This window comes from Lissotriton vulgaris, chromosome 11, assembly GCF_964263255.1.
Source record: "Lissotriton vulgaris chromosome 11, aLisVul1.2, whole genome shotgun sequence".
Classification (NCBI taxonomy): domain Eukaryota; kingdom Metazoa; phylum Chordata; class Amphibia; order Caudata; family Salamandridae; genus Lissotriton; species Lissotriton vulgaris.
The window spans coordinates 941,904,408-941,919,631 of record NC_141699.1 but is presented as its reverse complement, the minus strand read 5'-3'; the positions used below and the strand labels follow the sequence as shown (position 1 = coordinate 941,919,631).

At 47.8% G+C, this 15,224-nt stretch overlaps 1 protein-coding gene across 3 annotated transcripts in view; it reads right to left on the bottom strand.

The window, feature by feature from the left end:
- LOC147683718 (uncharacterized) overlaps nucleotides 1–15,224 on the bottom strand; it is a 665,741-nt gene that overhangs the window by 246,199 nt on the left and 404,318 nt on the right. For all 3 annotated transcript variants that reach the window (XM_086944090.1, XM_086944092.1, XM_086944091.1), the window contains exon 6: nucleotides 10,494–10,646. In XM_086944090.1, coding sequence (XP_086800216.1) covers nucleotides 10,494–10,646 — 153 coding nt within the window. The remainder of the gene's footprint in view (nucleotides 1–10,493; nucleotides 10,647–15,224) is intronic.

Sequence of the window (15,224 nt, the reverse complement as noted above, 5' to 3'; positions counted from 1 at the left end):
GATCTTCAATCTACAGCAAAAGATAACTAAACAAACACATCAAGCAGGCCATATCCTGGATGGGATATGTTCGAACTTTCCCCTTCTGAACGTCCACACTCCCATTCCGCAAATTTGGACAGATCATAGCCTGATACCCTTTAACATCCAAATAACACGTCCCCCGAATTCATCAAAATTAAGTCAACAGACAGCAAATAGTATAAATTGGACTAAGGTTGAAGATAGTTTTAAACTCCGACCCGCAATACAGACTCAGACTCCCAACTTGACCAGCAATGTAGAACTAGATTCAATACATTTCCATAATTGGATGCAGCAAGAGATCACACAACGTGTTCCACCTAAACCTCCTCATAAAATGAAAAAAAGAGGAAAGACGAACGATCCCTGGTTTACACCAGAACTAGCAGAGCTCCACTTATTATGTAAGAAAGGTGAACGCAACTGGCGTAAAACCTATGATCCTGCCCACAGAATCCTTTATATACAACAGAGGAAAATATACCTAACCTCTATCAAAATCGCTAAGAAGGATTACTACACCAAAGCTATAAGGGAAGCAAAACAAAAACAAAAAACATTATTTTCCATCTTAAAGACCTTCACGAAACCAAAATCCTTACAGCCGGAAATTCCACCCTCATTAGAGCTTTGCAACCAAATTGCAGACTTCTTTGTGGAAAAGATTGACCTTATACAAAAAGACTTCCCAATTCCTAAAGTCGACCAGCCCTCAACCCCCCTTCTCCAAGGAGCAAATGCAACTAACAATCTTAACACCTTCACACCAGTATCGCTTGACCTCACCAGGGAAGTAATTCTTGCCTGCAAATCAGGTGCCCCCTCTGATTCATGCCCCCCAAAAATTCTCCACCAGGCTATCGAAATGGTCAATCCTTTGATAAACAAGATTGTTAATACCTCTCTTAATACAGGCATAGTCCCTCGTCAATGGAAACAGGCAGTCGTAAAACCACTGATGAAGAAACCCAACAAACCCCCCACAGAACTGGCCAACTTACGCCCAATATCACTTCTCCCAGTTCTGGGCAAGATTACAGAACAGATGGTGCATAAAGAACTAAAAAGGTACGTGGAGACCAACAATATCTTGCACCCTCAACAATCGGGTTTTAGATCTAGCCATTCCACAGAAACAGCCTTGATTGAGCTCTCCGACTCCATGAAAATCTTGCAGGACCAAGGAAAGAATGCCGTTCTAATCCTATTAGACCTCACAGCGGCGTTCGACACCATCTCCCATACAATACTGATAGGGTGACTTTCTTTTCTGACGGAGAGATCACAAACTATCACCTTAGGCCCCTTCCTATCCAAGGAAAAAAAGATCTCGTCAGAAGTTCCTCAGGGCTCTATTTTGAGCCCGCTCCTGTTCAATATTTACATGATCCCTCTCATCGCCCTCATTGAATCATACGGCATACTTGTAACATCGTATGCCGATGATACTCAGCTCATTGTTCCCCTGGAGAAGAACTCTACCACTGCTGAGCAAAACCTTAAGAATTGTTTGAAGGATGTGTTTCTCTGGATGGACAAAAACCATCTTAAATGCAATGTCAGTAAAACAGAGATTCTTCCTTTGGGAAAATCACAACATTTCTGTCCCAGTAAATGGTGGCCTGAAGACTCTCCTGCTCCCCCACAAACTGTGAGATCAGCAAGAAACTTGGGGGTCTTATTTGACACCGAACTTTCATTTGACCAACACGTGAGGAATGTCGCAGGAAGCTGCTTTAGCATCATCAAATCATTAAAGAAATTCTTTGACTTCCTGCCCATCGACTCACGAAAAGCCGTCACTGTAGCCCTAATTCTCGCACGCTTGGACTACTGCAATGGCCTGATGGCTGGCGTTAAGAAAACAACCCTAAAAAAACTCCAAAGTGTACAACACGCGGCAGCCAGACTGGTCCTTAAATTGCCAAGAAAATCCTCAGCGTCAGCTGCCCTAAAAACTTTACATTGGCTACCCCTCCAAAAGAGGATTTTATTTAAAATCCTGATTGTTGCCTTTCGAGCTTTTCACGGTACTGGCCCGAAGTATCTTATTAAGCGTTTCCCCCATTAAATTCCAACCAGGACATTACGATCAGCAGGAGAAAACCTCATTAAATTGACCAAATTCAACCTCAAAACCAAGGGGGGTAAAACCCTAACCTTCTTATCCTCCAAGGCCTGGAATGCAATGCCCAAACATCTTAGACGACTCACTCAGGAAAAACAGTTCAGGAAACATCTGAAAACCTGGATCTTCAATCTTCCAGACGAGTACGTATTGACAGCCATTTAACTCTAACCCGCAATTGTTTGCACTCTGTTCTATTAGCGCCAGGATGCTCCTTACGGAGCGATAGTTGCGCTCTACAAATATCCAATACAAATACAAATACAAATCTCCCCCATATGCAATTCTCCTACTGCATTTGGGCTTTCTATTCCCATCCCATGAAGGTCGATTCTTGAAGGCCTGGAGTAAAATCCAGGTTATGCATAAAAGGGGTCATTGGGGAGGGGAAGAACGTTGATCCCTTCCCCCGAACAACCAGCGTTGAGGAGAGGGGAGCAGAAGCCTACCCTCTTGCTTGCATTGGGAGTGGTAATATGTTGAAGAGGAATATCTGAGAAGCTCTGCTCCACCTGCATCCATCCTTTGTGAATGTTACCATGATTCCACTCTAATGAGGGCCGTATCTGAGCCACTTGCACATATATTTACATATTTGAAAAGCTTAATCCTCCCTTCATGACAGGGTCAGATGTGTAGCTGTAGGGACTCGAAGAGAATGGTTCTTCCAAACAAACATGAAACAGCTTTTTATGTATAAATCAGTATAGAGTCATGCACTCTGAACAGAAGGCACTGGAAGAAGTAAAGGAGTAGGGGAATAAATCTATTTTGATACTCGCAATGCACCAGAGCTATGAGATTTCCCGTTTCCCCCATCTATACAAGTCCTTAAATAATGTTCGCAAAACAGTGGGGCTATAAGTGAAGCCATTCTGGCCCAGTGCTGCCCAGGTCCTCCTGGTGATGTCCCACAATGCTCATGCACATGGGTTTCATTAAATTTATCTTAAATCTTGATACTACCTAAAACGCCTCCAGCTACTCTTTAAGGACTGGTAAGGAGTTTGAGGTGTGTGACAGAAGCAGAGAATGTCATCTGCGGAAAGGGCCAGTTTAAATGTTAGAGCTCATATGGTTATACCTCTGATCGCCGGATTGTTTTGTATCTTCTCTGTGAGAGGTTCCATTGAAAGGGCAAACATTGAAGCCGATAAGGGGCCTCTTGTTGTGTGCCTCTGGTCAACTGTAATGTCACTGATTAAGCCCCATTGACCCATATATTAGTCTCGAGGGATTTATATTTAGCCATGATCCACTTGGTCCTGTTCAGACGCAGCGGTGTCTTCTGAAGGATCAAGGACATAAAGGAACTCTGATGAGGTGTTCCTAAGGAAATTGTGCTATTGTGGGCAGTAGCGCCTTGTAGAATTGGCCCTTTCCCTTGTTTGGGGCATAGAGAGTGATAAGCATAAGTCTCAGGGTGCCGAGACAGAGGAAAAGCTCAAGGTGTCTATCCTCTCTATCTTGGTATTTTGCTTCCAATTCAACCTGTTATGAAGAAGGATGGCCACTCCCCTCATCTTTGTCTTATATGTGGCGTGGAATTGGGATGGAAAACAGTAGAATCTGCATCACTGTGTGTCCTTTTGCATAATATGCATTTCCTGCAGCATCACTATATTTATGTCTTTGCCCTTTCACCGCTGAAACAGAGCCCTTGTTTCGATCTGGGGGTTAAGGCCCTGCATGTTTAGAGTGTGCCTATCAATGAAGCGGGTAGTATTGCATAGACTCACCTCTGACTAATGTAAAGTTATCAGGGGTGTGGTACAGTCTAATAAAGACGGGTAATAAATAAGGACCTTAGGCCCATTCATCCTAACTTGACGCAAAGAAAGCGAGAATATGGTCTTTGAATCGTGCGAATGTCTAACAAACAAAACTGTTAACATTACTGACTAGCGGTCATCATGTGCTAACTAACAGTCAAGATGCAAATACAAATAATAGACTGAAGATGGAAGAAGAGCAAAGAAAGTCACCATACTGCATCTGGGATGGCTGCCGTAAGGGCTAACTCTGTTGAATGTTACCAAGCCCCCACTGATACTGCTGGTCTTTCTATACATCTACAAGGAGGTAAAGTTCACACCCAAGGTGTCCTATCTGTGCAATATGTTCTCTACAAATATGGTCAGAGGTGGGAACAGCAAAACACACAAGATGATGGACGGAATGTTGCACAATGGCAAAACATTCACCGCCAGTCACAGATCTGGGTGTAATCCATCGTTATTTTGCTCACCAGGCCACCCCAGTTCAGACATGGCCATATGCAAATCAGTCTTGACCCTGTGCCTCATGGGAACTGTCCAGACCGGACTGCCAAGCCATGTCTTCCCTGGACCGGAATCAAGCATCCTAAGACTGGTTTCTGGCTATCAGCCTTCATCAGCCAGGATAGCTTGACTCCAGTGGCTTAGTGAGCACGGGACCCATGTCTGGACATACCCTTCCCACATAGGGTGAACAGCAAAACACACAAGATGATGGACGGAATGTTGCACAATGGCAAAATATTCACCCCCAGTCACAGATCGGTGTTTAATCCATTGTTATTTAGCTCAATAAGCCACCCCAGTTCAGACATGGCCATATGCAAATCAGTCTTGACCAAGTGCCTCATGGGAACAGTCCAGACCGAACTGCCAAGCCATGTCTTTCCTGGACCGGAATCAAGCATCCTAGGACCGGTTTCTGCCTATCAGCCTTCATCAGCCAGGATAGCTTGACTCCAGTGGCTTAGTGAGCACGGGACCCACGTCTGGGCATACCATTCCCACATAGGGTGAACAGCAAAACACACAAGATGATGGACGGAATGTTGCACAATGGCAAAACATTCACCCCCAGTCATCTGGGTTTCATTCATCGTTATTTTGCTCACCAAGCCACCCCAGTTCAGACATGGCCATATGCAAATCAGTCTTGACCCTGTGCCTCATGGGAACAGTCCAGACCGAACTGCGAAGCCATGTCTTCCCTGGACCGGAATCAAGCATCCTAGGACCGATTTCTGGCTATCAGCCTTCATCAGTCATGATAGCTTGACTCCAGTGGCTTAGTGAGCACGGGACCTATGTCTGGGCATACCCTTCCCACATAGGGTGAACAGCAAAACACACAAGATGATGGACGGAATGTTGCACAATGGCAACACATTCACCCCCAGTCACAGATTTGGGTTTAATCCATCGTTATTTTGCTCACCAAGCCACCCAGAGGTGGTCACACTCTGGGCGCTCCCTGAAGTGGGCTCAATACCGTGGCTAGGGGACCCTCCGTGTCTATGTAGTAGATCACATGGATGTCATTAGGGAGTAGTCAGGGGTCACAGCTGTGAATTCTTGCTTGCTCCCTACTACTCCTGGAACTTCATTTGCAACCCCTGGCTTCAGAGGAGGCAAAGGTTTTGCCCCCTCTGAGGCATGGGGGTCACAAAGGATGTGCCAGAAGTAGCAGGGAGCAAGCTCCAGGTCACAGCTGCTTCCCATAACTACTCCCAAATGACGTCCATGGTAGATCATCATTCGCCAGTCTTCTGGAGGTGAGGGTGAATGCTCCTCTCTTTCCTTTTGGCACAGTTGTTTCTTTTTTTCCAGTCGGGAGCTATTGGCTTATGCGGTGAGTCATACCCTATGAATGCCAACTGTAGCTTGTGAGCCAGTTGGGAAAAGTTGGTCGACTTAGGTCTGTAGGCCCAGTATTTCTCTGATGTCCTGGATCTCTCTTACCACGTGCAAAGTTCTTTTATAGGTGAAGCTTAAACGGAAAGGGTAGCACCAGAAATATGGTGTTCCCTATCTTTTGAAGAAGGTTGTAATGTATTTTAACTCCCTCCATCACGCCAACATCAGTGCGGAGAGATTTCGGGAAAGAGAAAGGAAGCTGCCACGTAAGATCACAGGTTCCTGCCGATGAGCTGCCGCCATTATAGCCTCCTTTTCTTTGAAAAAATGCACTCTGCTGAGGACATCCGGAGTCAGATTCAGTTTTTGCTGAAAAGTTGAGTAGAGCCTGTGTTTATGATGCAGTTGTAAGTTGTCCTGGACCGTGTCCCATAATAGATGCTTGAAAAGATTCAGAGCATGGTCATCCAAGTCCTTTTTATGATTTTCACTGGGATCCCTCATATACGGACATTATTCCTCCTCGAACAGTTTTCCAAATCATTCAGCTTGTCCGACATTTCTTTTTGTTTTGACTCCAGCAAGGCCACTGTGCAGGACATAGTATCCTGTTCCTGGGATGTGGTAGCCATGTCCGTCTCTCCTTGCTGCAGTCTTACTTCAGTCCTCAGCATTTACGAATCACTCTCCAGTATGGGCTTGCTGACATCTTATTTCCAAGATGAAAATTCCTTGTGGAACTCTTGAACAGGGAAAGGTAGTTGACTTTTGTGGCCAGGACTTGCAGTACTGGGTCATCATCCTATTGGAGACCTACAGGGAGGAGGCCAGAGGTTCCCCCCTTTGTCTTTTTTTTACAATGTGAAGAATGCCCTTAATGTTAGACATTCTTGGCTAAAAGAATCACAGTCTCCTAGGGTGCTCAGACACTTCATTTGGACAGCCTGTCGCGCCAGTACTCCCAGGCTCTGGGGGCCGTTCATAGGGTTATGATCCTCCATCTGTGTATCACAGGTAGGGAGAAAAGCCTTGATGTTGGATGTTGGCCTTTCCAGGTCAATGGGAGAATCAGTTCCCCACTGGCATTTGCTCCACTGTTCCCTAAGCCAGTGTGCCCTATCCAGTGGAGCCAATGAGTCCCGGGTCAGTGAGCCATATCTTAGTTAGGGCTGCAGTCTCCACACTCCCTCTCAGCACTTGGGAAAGCCTCTCTCATTGGGGGACCAGTAGGGTCATGTAGTCACACTCCCGTTCTAGGGGCAGGCACCAACCGCCTCCCAATCACCCACAGCTCTCCGCCAGCCTGCTATCCTTTTGCATGTTTGACCCCTACACACAACCACCGCCTCCAGCCTATACCTGCTTCTTTGGTTGTAGCGTGAAAGGGCTCATAGCACGCCAAAACTAACAGAGGGCGGCAACAGCCTCTCGCAGGGAAATCCCTGATCACACCAGGCAGCCACTCCTTCCCCAGCCCAGAAAAACCACGGCTCTCCTCCACATGGCACTTTTAAACTGTAGGTCCCTTTCAAAACATGCTGTCGAAAACAACCTATTGATTCAAGATTTGAAACTGGATCTATTGTTTCTAACGGAGACATGGTTGTCACCGAATTCAGGAACAGATATTGTCATGGCACTTCCAGGCGGCTTCAGTATGCAATGTCAACATAGACCTCACGGGAAAGGGGGTGGACTAGCGATAATACATAGAGACAGATTTGTCTACAGAGTATCAGAGGGTGGTGTTAATGACTGCGAAAGCACTCATTTTGATTTACAAATTACGCCGAATAAATCTTTATCAGGCCTACTAATATATCGCCCTCCGGGCAGTCCAGGTCAATTTACAGGATCACTCTTAGAGAACACCATTGCCTTAGCCTCGGTTGTACCCAATTTTATCCTATTAGGGGATTTAAATTTTCATTTTGATGACCCATGTGATAAGGGGGCTATGGATCTTAAACTCGAGTTAAAATCCATGGAGCTAAAGCAAAAAAATGAAGATGCCACACACATTAAAGGGCATCTTCTCAACCCCATATTTACGAATGCTTCACATTTGGTATCAAGGGCCCCCCTCCCTCTACCTTGGTCTGACCATTTTTTGGTCCCATTTGAGTGGCAAATTAATATTGACCTTCCACAGATACAGGCGCCACGCACTTTGGAGAGAGTGTGGTCCAAACTCCCTTTGGAAAGCTGGATTCATAGACTGGAGCAGACAATTCCCCTTTCGGATCCTGATCCCGTAGAGGCGGATAAAAACCTCTCAAACTGGCTCAATAGCTCCCTTGACTCCGTCCTTCCTAAAAAAACATTGGAAAGGAAGGGCAGGGTTTTTAAAACTTCTTGGTACACCCCTGAACTCGGAGAATTAAGGAAAATATGCAAGAAAGCCGAACACACTTGGATAAAAGACTGGGCCTCCCACAATAAATTAGAGTATAGAGCAGCCATGAGGACCTACAAATTATCCCGGAAATTGGCTCAAGCCACTTACTATGAGGAGAAAATCAGAACCTCCTCTAATTCATCTAGAGAGACATTTAAAACTGTTAAAGATCTCCTTAAAGCACCAAGCCCTCCGAAGGTGCAAGTGGCTTCGGAAGCTAAAATTTGGACTTTTAGACACATTTCTGGGTGTAAATCACATGTTTATGAAACTACACCAAGTTGTTCAACATCCATTTGTTCTAGGTCTCTGTTGGTCAAAGTCAATGATTCTGGAACACTTTCAGCTGATGATTCTTTTGAAAGTATGGATGGACTTCCAGGTTCTCATGAAGCTTTTGATTATTTAGATCTTCAAAAAAATATTGAAAAGGAGATTTTGCCTGGAAGAAATGTTACTGAGAATGTAGTTCATGAAAATGTTGGTGAAGTTGTATCTGATCATTCATCGGATATTGGACAAGAAATTGATGTCACTAGCAGAAGTTCACGTGTTAAGCATTCTCCTATTAAGTTAAAAGATGTTGTTCGTTTTTAGTTATGTTCCATTGTTTTAAAAAATATTATTTTTTTTAAAGGGAGGAGGTGTGTGTTATTCTCTCTTAGGTCATTTGTAGAATTGTTATATGTCATTGAGAATGTTATGGGATTCTGGGGAGTTGGTTGGAGAGTCGAGTGGAGATCGGTCATGCCTGCCCGGTCTTCCTCCTGTGGTTGTTAAGCTGTTCTCTATCTTAAATAAATTTTCTCTTCGAAACCTACAACGTCCAAGATCTCTTTCTACAGTCAGAAAGGCACCATGCTTGCATTCTTCCATGATACGGTGACTAGGACTAATTATGCCACGAGTTTATAGATTAGATCCTTAGATACTGTGAGCAATTTATTGTTGGCAAAGCAGCACCAAAAAATGACTCAGCCTGCTTCGCTTAATAATGTGATGTGGATTATACACGTTGTGCCAGTGCATCCTGTTAGATGAGTGGACTTCATCGGAACGCTGAATGAAGAAAGCAGTGGTAGGCTTTGCCATATTTAAAGTTTACTAAGTCGAGAAATTGCTTTAAGAGAATATTTTCACACTTTTTCACAGGATCAGGCCTGAATAGGGTGTGAAATGGCTTAAAAGAACCTCAATACACATACTTGCTTAAATGTTTTGTCAGTCTATTTGTTCTCTTCTGGGATTTGCAGAAAGAATATGGGCATTTGTCTAACCAAAGGTAACAGTAAAAAACAAAAATACAATGTGTCTAGCAAAGGACAGTGTTTTGAAAACAGTTCTCATCTGAGATTTCTGCAGAAGAAATGGACAGTGGCAGCTTTACCCAGGAGAACTAAAGTACTCATTGGATGGACAGAGTTGGTTATTATGGTATTTCAGGGTTACAGAAAGGAGACTGAGTGCACAGAGAGATTTAATAAAGAGACACAGAGAGTGTTACTCTGAGGACCATAAGAGCATGGCGCAGAAGATATGGGATGATGCAAACTGATACTCCGACAGAGCTAAAGACGGATAAGTAACACAGAGAAATCTAGATGTGATAGCTAAAAGATCAAAATAATTGTTACCGTGAGATCTTTACAATTCTTCAGTTTGTACCAGATTTGTGGTATTCATCCATGTCCATTAGAAGTGTTAATGAGTAGGAGGTGGAGACTTACAGCCATTGCTACTTTCTGGGCAACTAAGAACAAGGTTTATGTACTCGACAGTGACTGTGGCCAGTGGGGCCAAAGTAGGTCCCCGGTGGTCTAGAATGCAATTACCATACTCCAAATAAAAGATTAAAGCAAAAGTGTGCAGCTGTTTCTTTGACTCCTCTTGCTTGTCTTTTGCATTGTGGTGTATCAGTGCCTTAACCAATGTCCTATCTGATTGAAGCTACATTATAATTCCTGGAGAGGACTGAGAGAAACCAACAAGACAGGAAATGCAGGGATCAATGTTCCCACTCTAATTTGCATTAAAATTCTATGTGTGATTCGATCACTCAATGATAGGTATATGTTGCAACCTTATCACAATTGGGAGTGACGTTAGTCATTTTCCTGGTACAATATGAGTGTGCTGGCCTATTTTTATAATTACATATTCTATACGTACAGCACTATAATAACCAGGTATAAACATTTCTGAAGGGATATCATGCTAGCCACAAAAAGGAACAGATCCAGTCAGAGAAAACTCATTTCAACAGCAATACTGCCTCCCTTCATGTAATTGCAAATGAACGGTAATACTCAGCCTTATATGTTGTGGAGATGGGCTCCACTTGTTCAGTCTTGTGACGTTTAAGGTCTTCCAAGGCCAATACTGAACCATTGTGGTGCAGGACGTCCACTATGGCTGATGCAATTCTACCTTCATAGAATCCTTTCTTCCCAAAATTTGACAGCTCCTGGAAAGCAAAGGTAATACATGGTGAACACTAAAGTACTATACAGAGTCATTTATTGCAAAACCACAACATTGACCCTCTGTCCTAAACAGAAAACCAAGTTAGCTCATTCTCAGCACGAGTTATTGAATTCAATGTAACAGAGGATGTACATGTTAGGCGCCTTGGTGGGAAGGAAAGAAAGATGGAGGCAACCCCACCCCCATCTTTCCCCCAGGTTGGATGAGGTATTATATACCACTTTTGCTGTGTGTAAGATATGCAGGAAGCAACAAACAGTCATAGCTTAAATGATATCTTCCCTATTTCAGAGAGTGTTGCTGTATCAGTTAGACTTATACTATTTTAAAGGGTTTTTGTGGATATCCAATTTTTAGGATAATATTTATTGCCAACGTAAGATATCTCTGATTGTCATTCTTCATTACTGCAGAAGAGGATCCCTTTAAATGAGAAAGCATTGACACTGTTAAGGACAATATTAGATCTAATATTGATTTTTGTCTACTAATCTGAGATTATTGGGCACCTTATGAGCATATAGAAGACAGGGTCAAATGGCAATTTTCAAACTGATTTGGGCCAACTTTTGTTACTGTATTAGTATTAACTAATTTAACTCTTGGGGCATGGCTTGGACGCCGATGGCGATGGTCGCCTGAGCGCTCGGCTCCGGGACTGAGCCCGTGATTATCCTGCAGATCGGAGGCCGTGGGGCACCCTAGTCCCCGCAAACCGTCGATCAGACTGATTGGGACCTGCCGAGGCACCTGGTGCAACTCGAACATGAGTTGATCCGACGGAAAGTCGAAGTTTGTGGTCCCGCGGAGTGCGGCCCAACATGGCGCCCGGACCTCTTTGTCCCCTTGGTCGGGACCTTTAGTCTGGAGGAGCGTCGTTATCTACAGCGCACCCTCCACCTTTTCATCTCCCTGTGATGTGATGGTCTGGGTGTCGTTCTGATCGGACTTTGAACACGGTGATCGCTCCTGGACGATCGGATGCCCACACTACAGTGGACCTCGACTCACGGATGCCTGGCGGCCCTGGCTGCGGTGCCGATCCCCTGAGCCGCGCCTGGCTGCATCCCCCCGAGTGACTGACTTCCATGGGCAGCACGGCGCCTTGGCGCCACAAAGTCTCCGGTGGTGTTGGAGACCCTCATTCCAGATCCTCATCGGCCAAACGGGCCTGCCTGACCTGGCGCCGATTGTCCCCGCCTCCTACTCAGTGCCCTCCGACGACGCGGTGGTGGCGCGGCCCGAAGTTGTGGAGGTCCAACAGGCCCTGGAGATGGAGATCGCCCGCCCTCGGCCCGAAGGTCACTAGCCGAGAGAGACATAGCCAACACCCGCACTTGGTGGCGCCTCTGACTGGCTCTCCACCGTGTGACTCCTGCGCCATGGGGAAACCGAGGGGAGCCAAGGGGACCACCCCAGCCGCCTCAGACTCGGAGGCCCCGGACAAAGAAGAACGTGGGGACCCGGAGAGTTCTGGTGGAGCGCCATTGCAGCAACAATTTGACCGGGTCCTGGAGGCGATCGCGACCACACGCTCGGCCCTCTAGCAGGACATTGCCCAGGTGGCGACGAGTCTGGGCCTCCTTAGAGCGGACCACGGCAAGCTCTCGGATAGGGTCAAGGAAGTGGAGGGCTCGATAAAAACCTTGGAGCCGGCACAGAGAACCCTAGCCGCGACGATGAAGGATGCCCTATCCCGGATTGATGCCCTGGAGCGGCGAGCGGAAGACGCGGAAGGTCGCAACAGGCGAAATAACATTCGAGTGGTGGGCCTGCCGGAGAAGATCGAAGATGGCGACATGGTGGCCTACTTGGAAGCCTGGCTACGGGACACGGTGGCTCCGGAGGGTCTATCCCCCTTCTACACCCTGGAGCGAGCACACAGTGTCCCAGCGAGGCCGCCGCAACAGGGCCGTGCCCCGCGACCGGTGGTGGCACGGTTATTGCACTTTCGGGACAGAGATCTCATCCTTAGTGCCGCCAGACATAATGGCCCCTTCAAGGTGGCGAACAGCCAGGTGAATATCTTCCCGGACTACACTTATGAGACCCAGCGCAGGCGGTTCTCATTCCTGGCGGTCAAGCGCGAGCTCCGGAGCGAGGGCATCCAATACTCGCTCCTGTTTCCTGCAAGGCTCCGCATAATTGTCGATGACAAGACTCAGTTCTTTGATTCCCCGGAGGATGTCTGTAACTGGCTCGAACTTTATAGAGCCGGAAAGGATGGCTTTGGCTCCTCATCTCAACTAGCAGTGGAGCCTGGACAGCGACGGCGGTCCAAAAGAATTCGGAGTCGCCGTGGCCGGTCAGGCGGACCCTCGACTGCGGAGACGTCGACGGAGCGGAAGGGAGTGTTGGAGGTGTTGTCTGCGCTGTCTGGCTCACGGGATGGTACCATAGAAGAGGAAGCGGACCTTGGTGACGAGGGGGTACCAACGGACTCGGAGGAATCGGTGACCGACAGTGTCCACACCCCGGTGATCACTCCGAACTCGGTTGAGGACCTTCTGGATGGACAGGGTTGATGGGGTGAGCTGCGTCCATTTGGGTGGGGGCCCGCAGCGGGGGTGGCGGGGGTAGGCGATTGCTCATAATCCCCGGGGAAGTGGAGGTGGGGTGCCCTGCTCGTGCCTTGAGGGTTTCCTCTTATTGTTTTGGGCGCACTTTAGTCTCGGTAGCACGAGCATCGAGGGCCCATTGCCAACGCCCAGCCCGCACCTGGCCCTTAAGGCCTTCCTGCGGTGGCGACTGCAGGATTAGTCGGTGACAGAGGGTTTGCTGGGGGTATGGTTTGGATGGGGACTAGATGGTACCATTTGGGTCCTGTTCTGGGGAGGGTGGGCAAGGGTTTGGGTCGGACCGGGGTTGTTGTGTTTTTGTTGGGGAAAATGGCCGCCATCAGTGCCGGGTTGATTGTTGCTCTTTCTTTGTTGGGGCCCGGATGGAGACTTTGCACAAACAATATGGGACAATGGCTGATGTTGCTAATGTGAAATGCATTACTTGGAATGTACGGGGGCTTCACACTATGTCTAGACGTCACAAAGTCCACGCTTATTTAGTGCGTAGAGGGGTGCAAATGGCGCTGCTGCAGGAAACCCATCTTACCAAGGCGGAAGGGGCGGCGCTACAGCGTAGGTGGAGAGGGCAGGTCTTTTACACTTCGTACTCCGCGTATGCCAGGGGGGCGCTAATTTGGATCAGAGCTGGGGTTCCTTTTCAGGTTAAGAAATCAGTGGTGGATCCGGAGGGTCGATATGTGGCCATTTCGGGCACTCTGGGGGGGAGGGACCTAAACGTTTGCTGTGTTTATGCACCCAATGTGGACCAGCTTGCCTTCCTTTCCAGGTTATCGGGCTCGTTGGCCCACTTCCTTTCCGGGCCCCTCCTGCTCGGCGGGGATTTCAATTCAGTAGTAGATGTGGAGAATGACCGCTCACATCCCCCCTCCCTGACTCTCCGGTTCGCCATGTGGCTAAAGGTAGGAGGGACTGGCAGACGCACTGGGGTCTGACGGATATCTGGAGGGCACAGCACCCCGACACTAGGGACTATTCCTACTTCTCAGGCTTGCACGAGTTACACGTCCGACTGGACGGGTTTCTGGGCTCGGCAGACTTGGTTTCAGCGGCGGTCCGGTCTGAATATTTGACCAGGACCATCTCGGATCATAACCCTCTCCTGCTGGACCTTCGCTGGTTTCCGGGGGTGCCTGCTGTGCCCACCTGGAAGTTGCGTCCCGAAATCTTAGAGGACATTGTATTCAAAGCGGACCTAGAAGACAAGATCTCGGAATACTTCTCGTCCAACGGGGGCCCTGCGGGTTCGAGGGCGCTAGAATGGGATGCTTTTAAGGTGGTGGTCAGGGGCTTCTGCATTTCCAAGAAGGTGGGCATGAGGCGAATCATCCATGACGATTTAGAAATGGCAGATCGGAAACTCCGTGAGTTGGAACTCCGCCGCCCCGGGCGCCCGGAACTCCAGGAACGCACGGCAGCGGCGAAGGAGGCGGTAGCGGCGGAGGTCTAACGGCTGCGCTGTTTCGACTATAAGGCCTATACTGTTAGGTCCCTCGCAGAGGGGGATAGATCGAGCGCATTGCTGGCGTGGCTAGCTAATCCTACGCGCCAGACCTCTCTGACGACGTCCATGCGTACGGCGGATGGGACCGAAGTGCACACTCAGCCTGAGATTCTGAGCTATTACCTGCACTACTATGAACGCTTGTACCGCAGTCGCTCTGCCAGAGACCCCGACCGGCTTGATGACTACCTGCGACCCCTAGAGCTCCCAATGGTGGAACCTGACGTAGCGACAGCCCTGGGTTCCGACATTGAACTGGGGGAGATTCGCAGCACCATTAAAAAGATGGCAAGGAATAAGACCCCGGGTCTGGACGGCCTTCCGGTTGAATTTTATGCCGCTTATGCTGATCTCCTGGCACCGAGGTTGCTGATCGTTTACAGAGAGGCGAAGCGGCTTGGTCGGCTCCCCGGCTCGATGTGCGAGGCCTTAGTGGTTCCCCTCCTCAAGCCGGGAAGGGACTCGTCCGATCCGG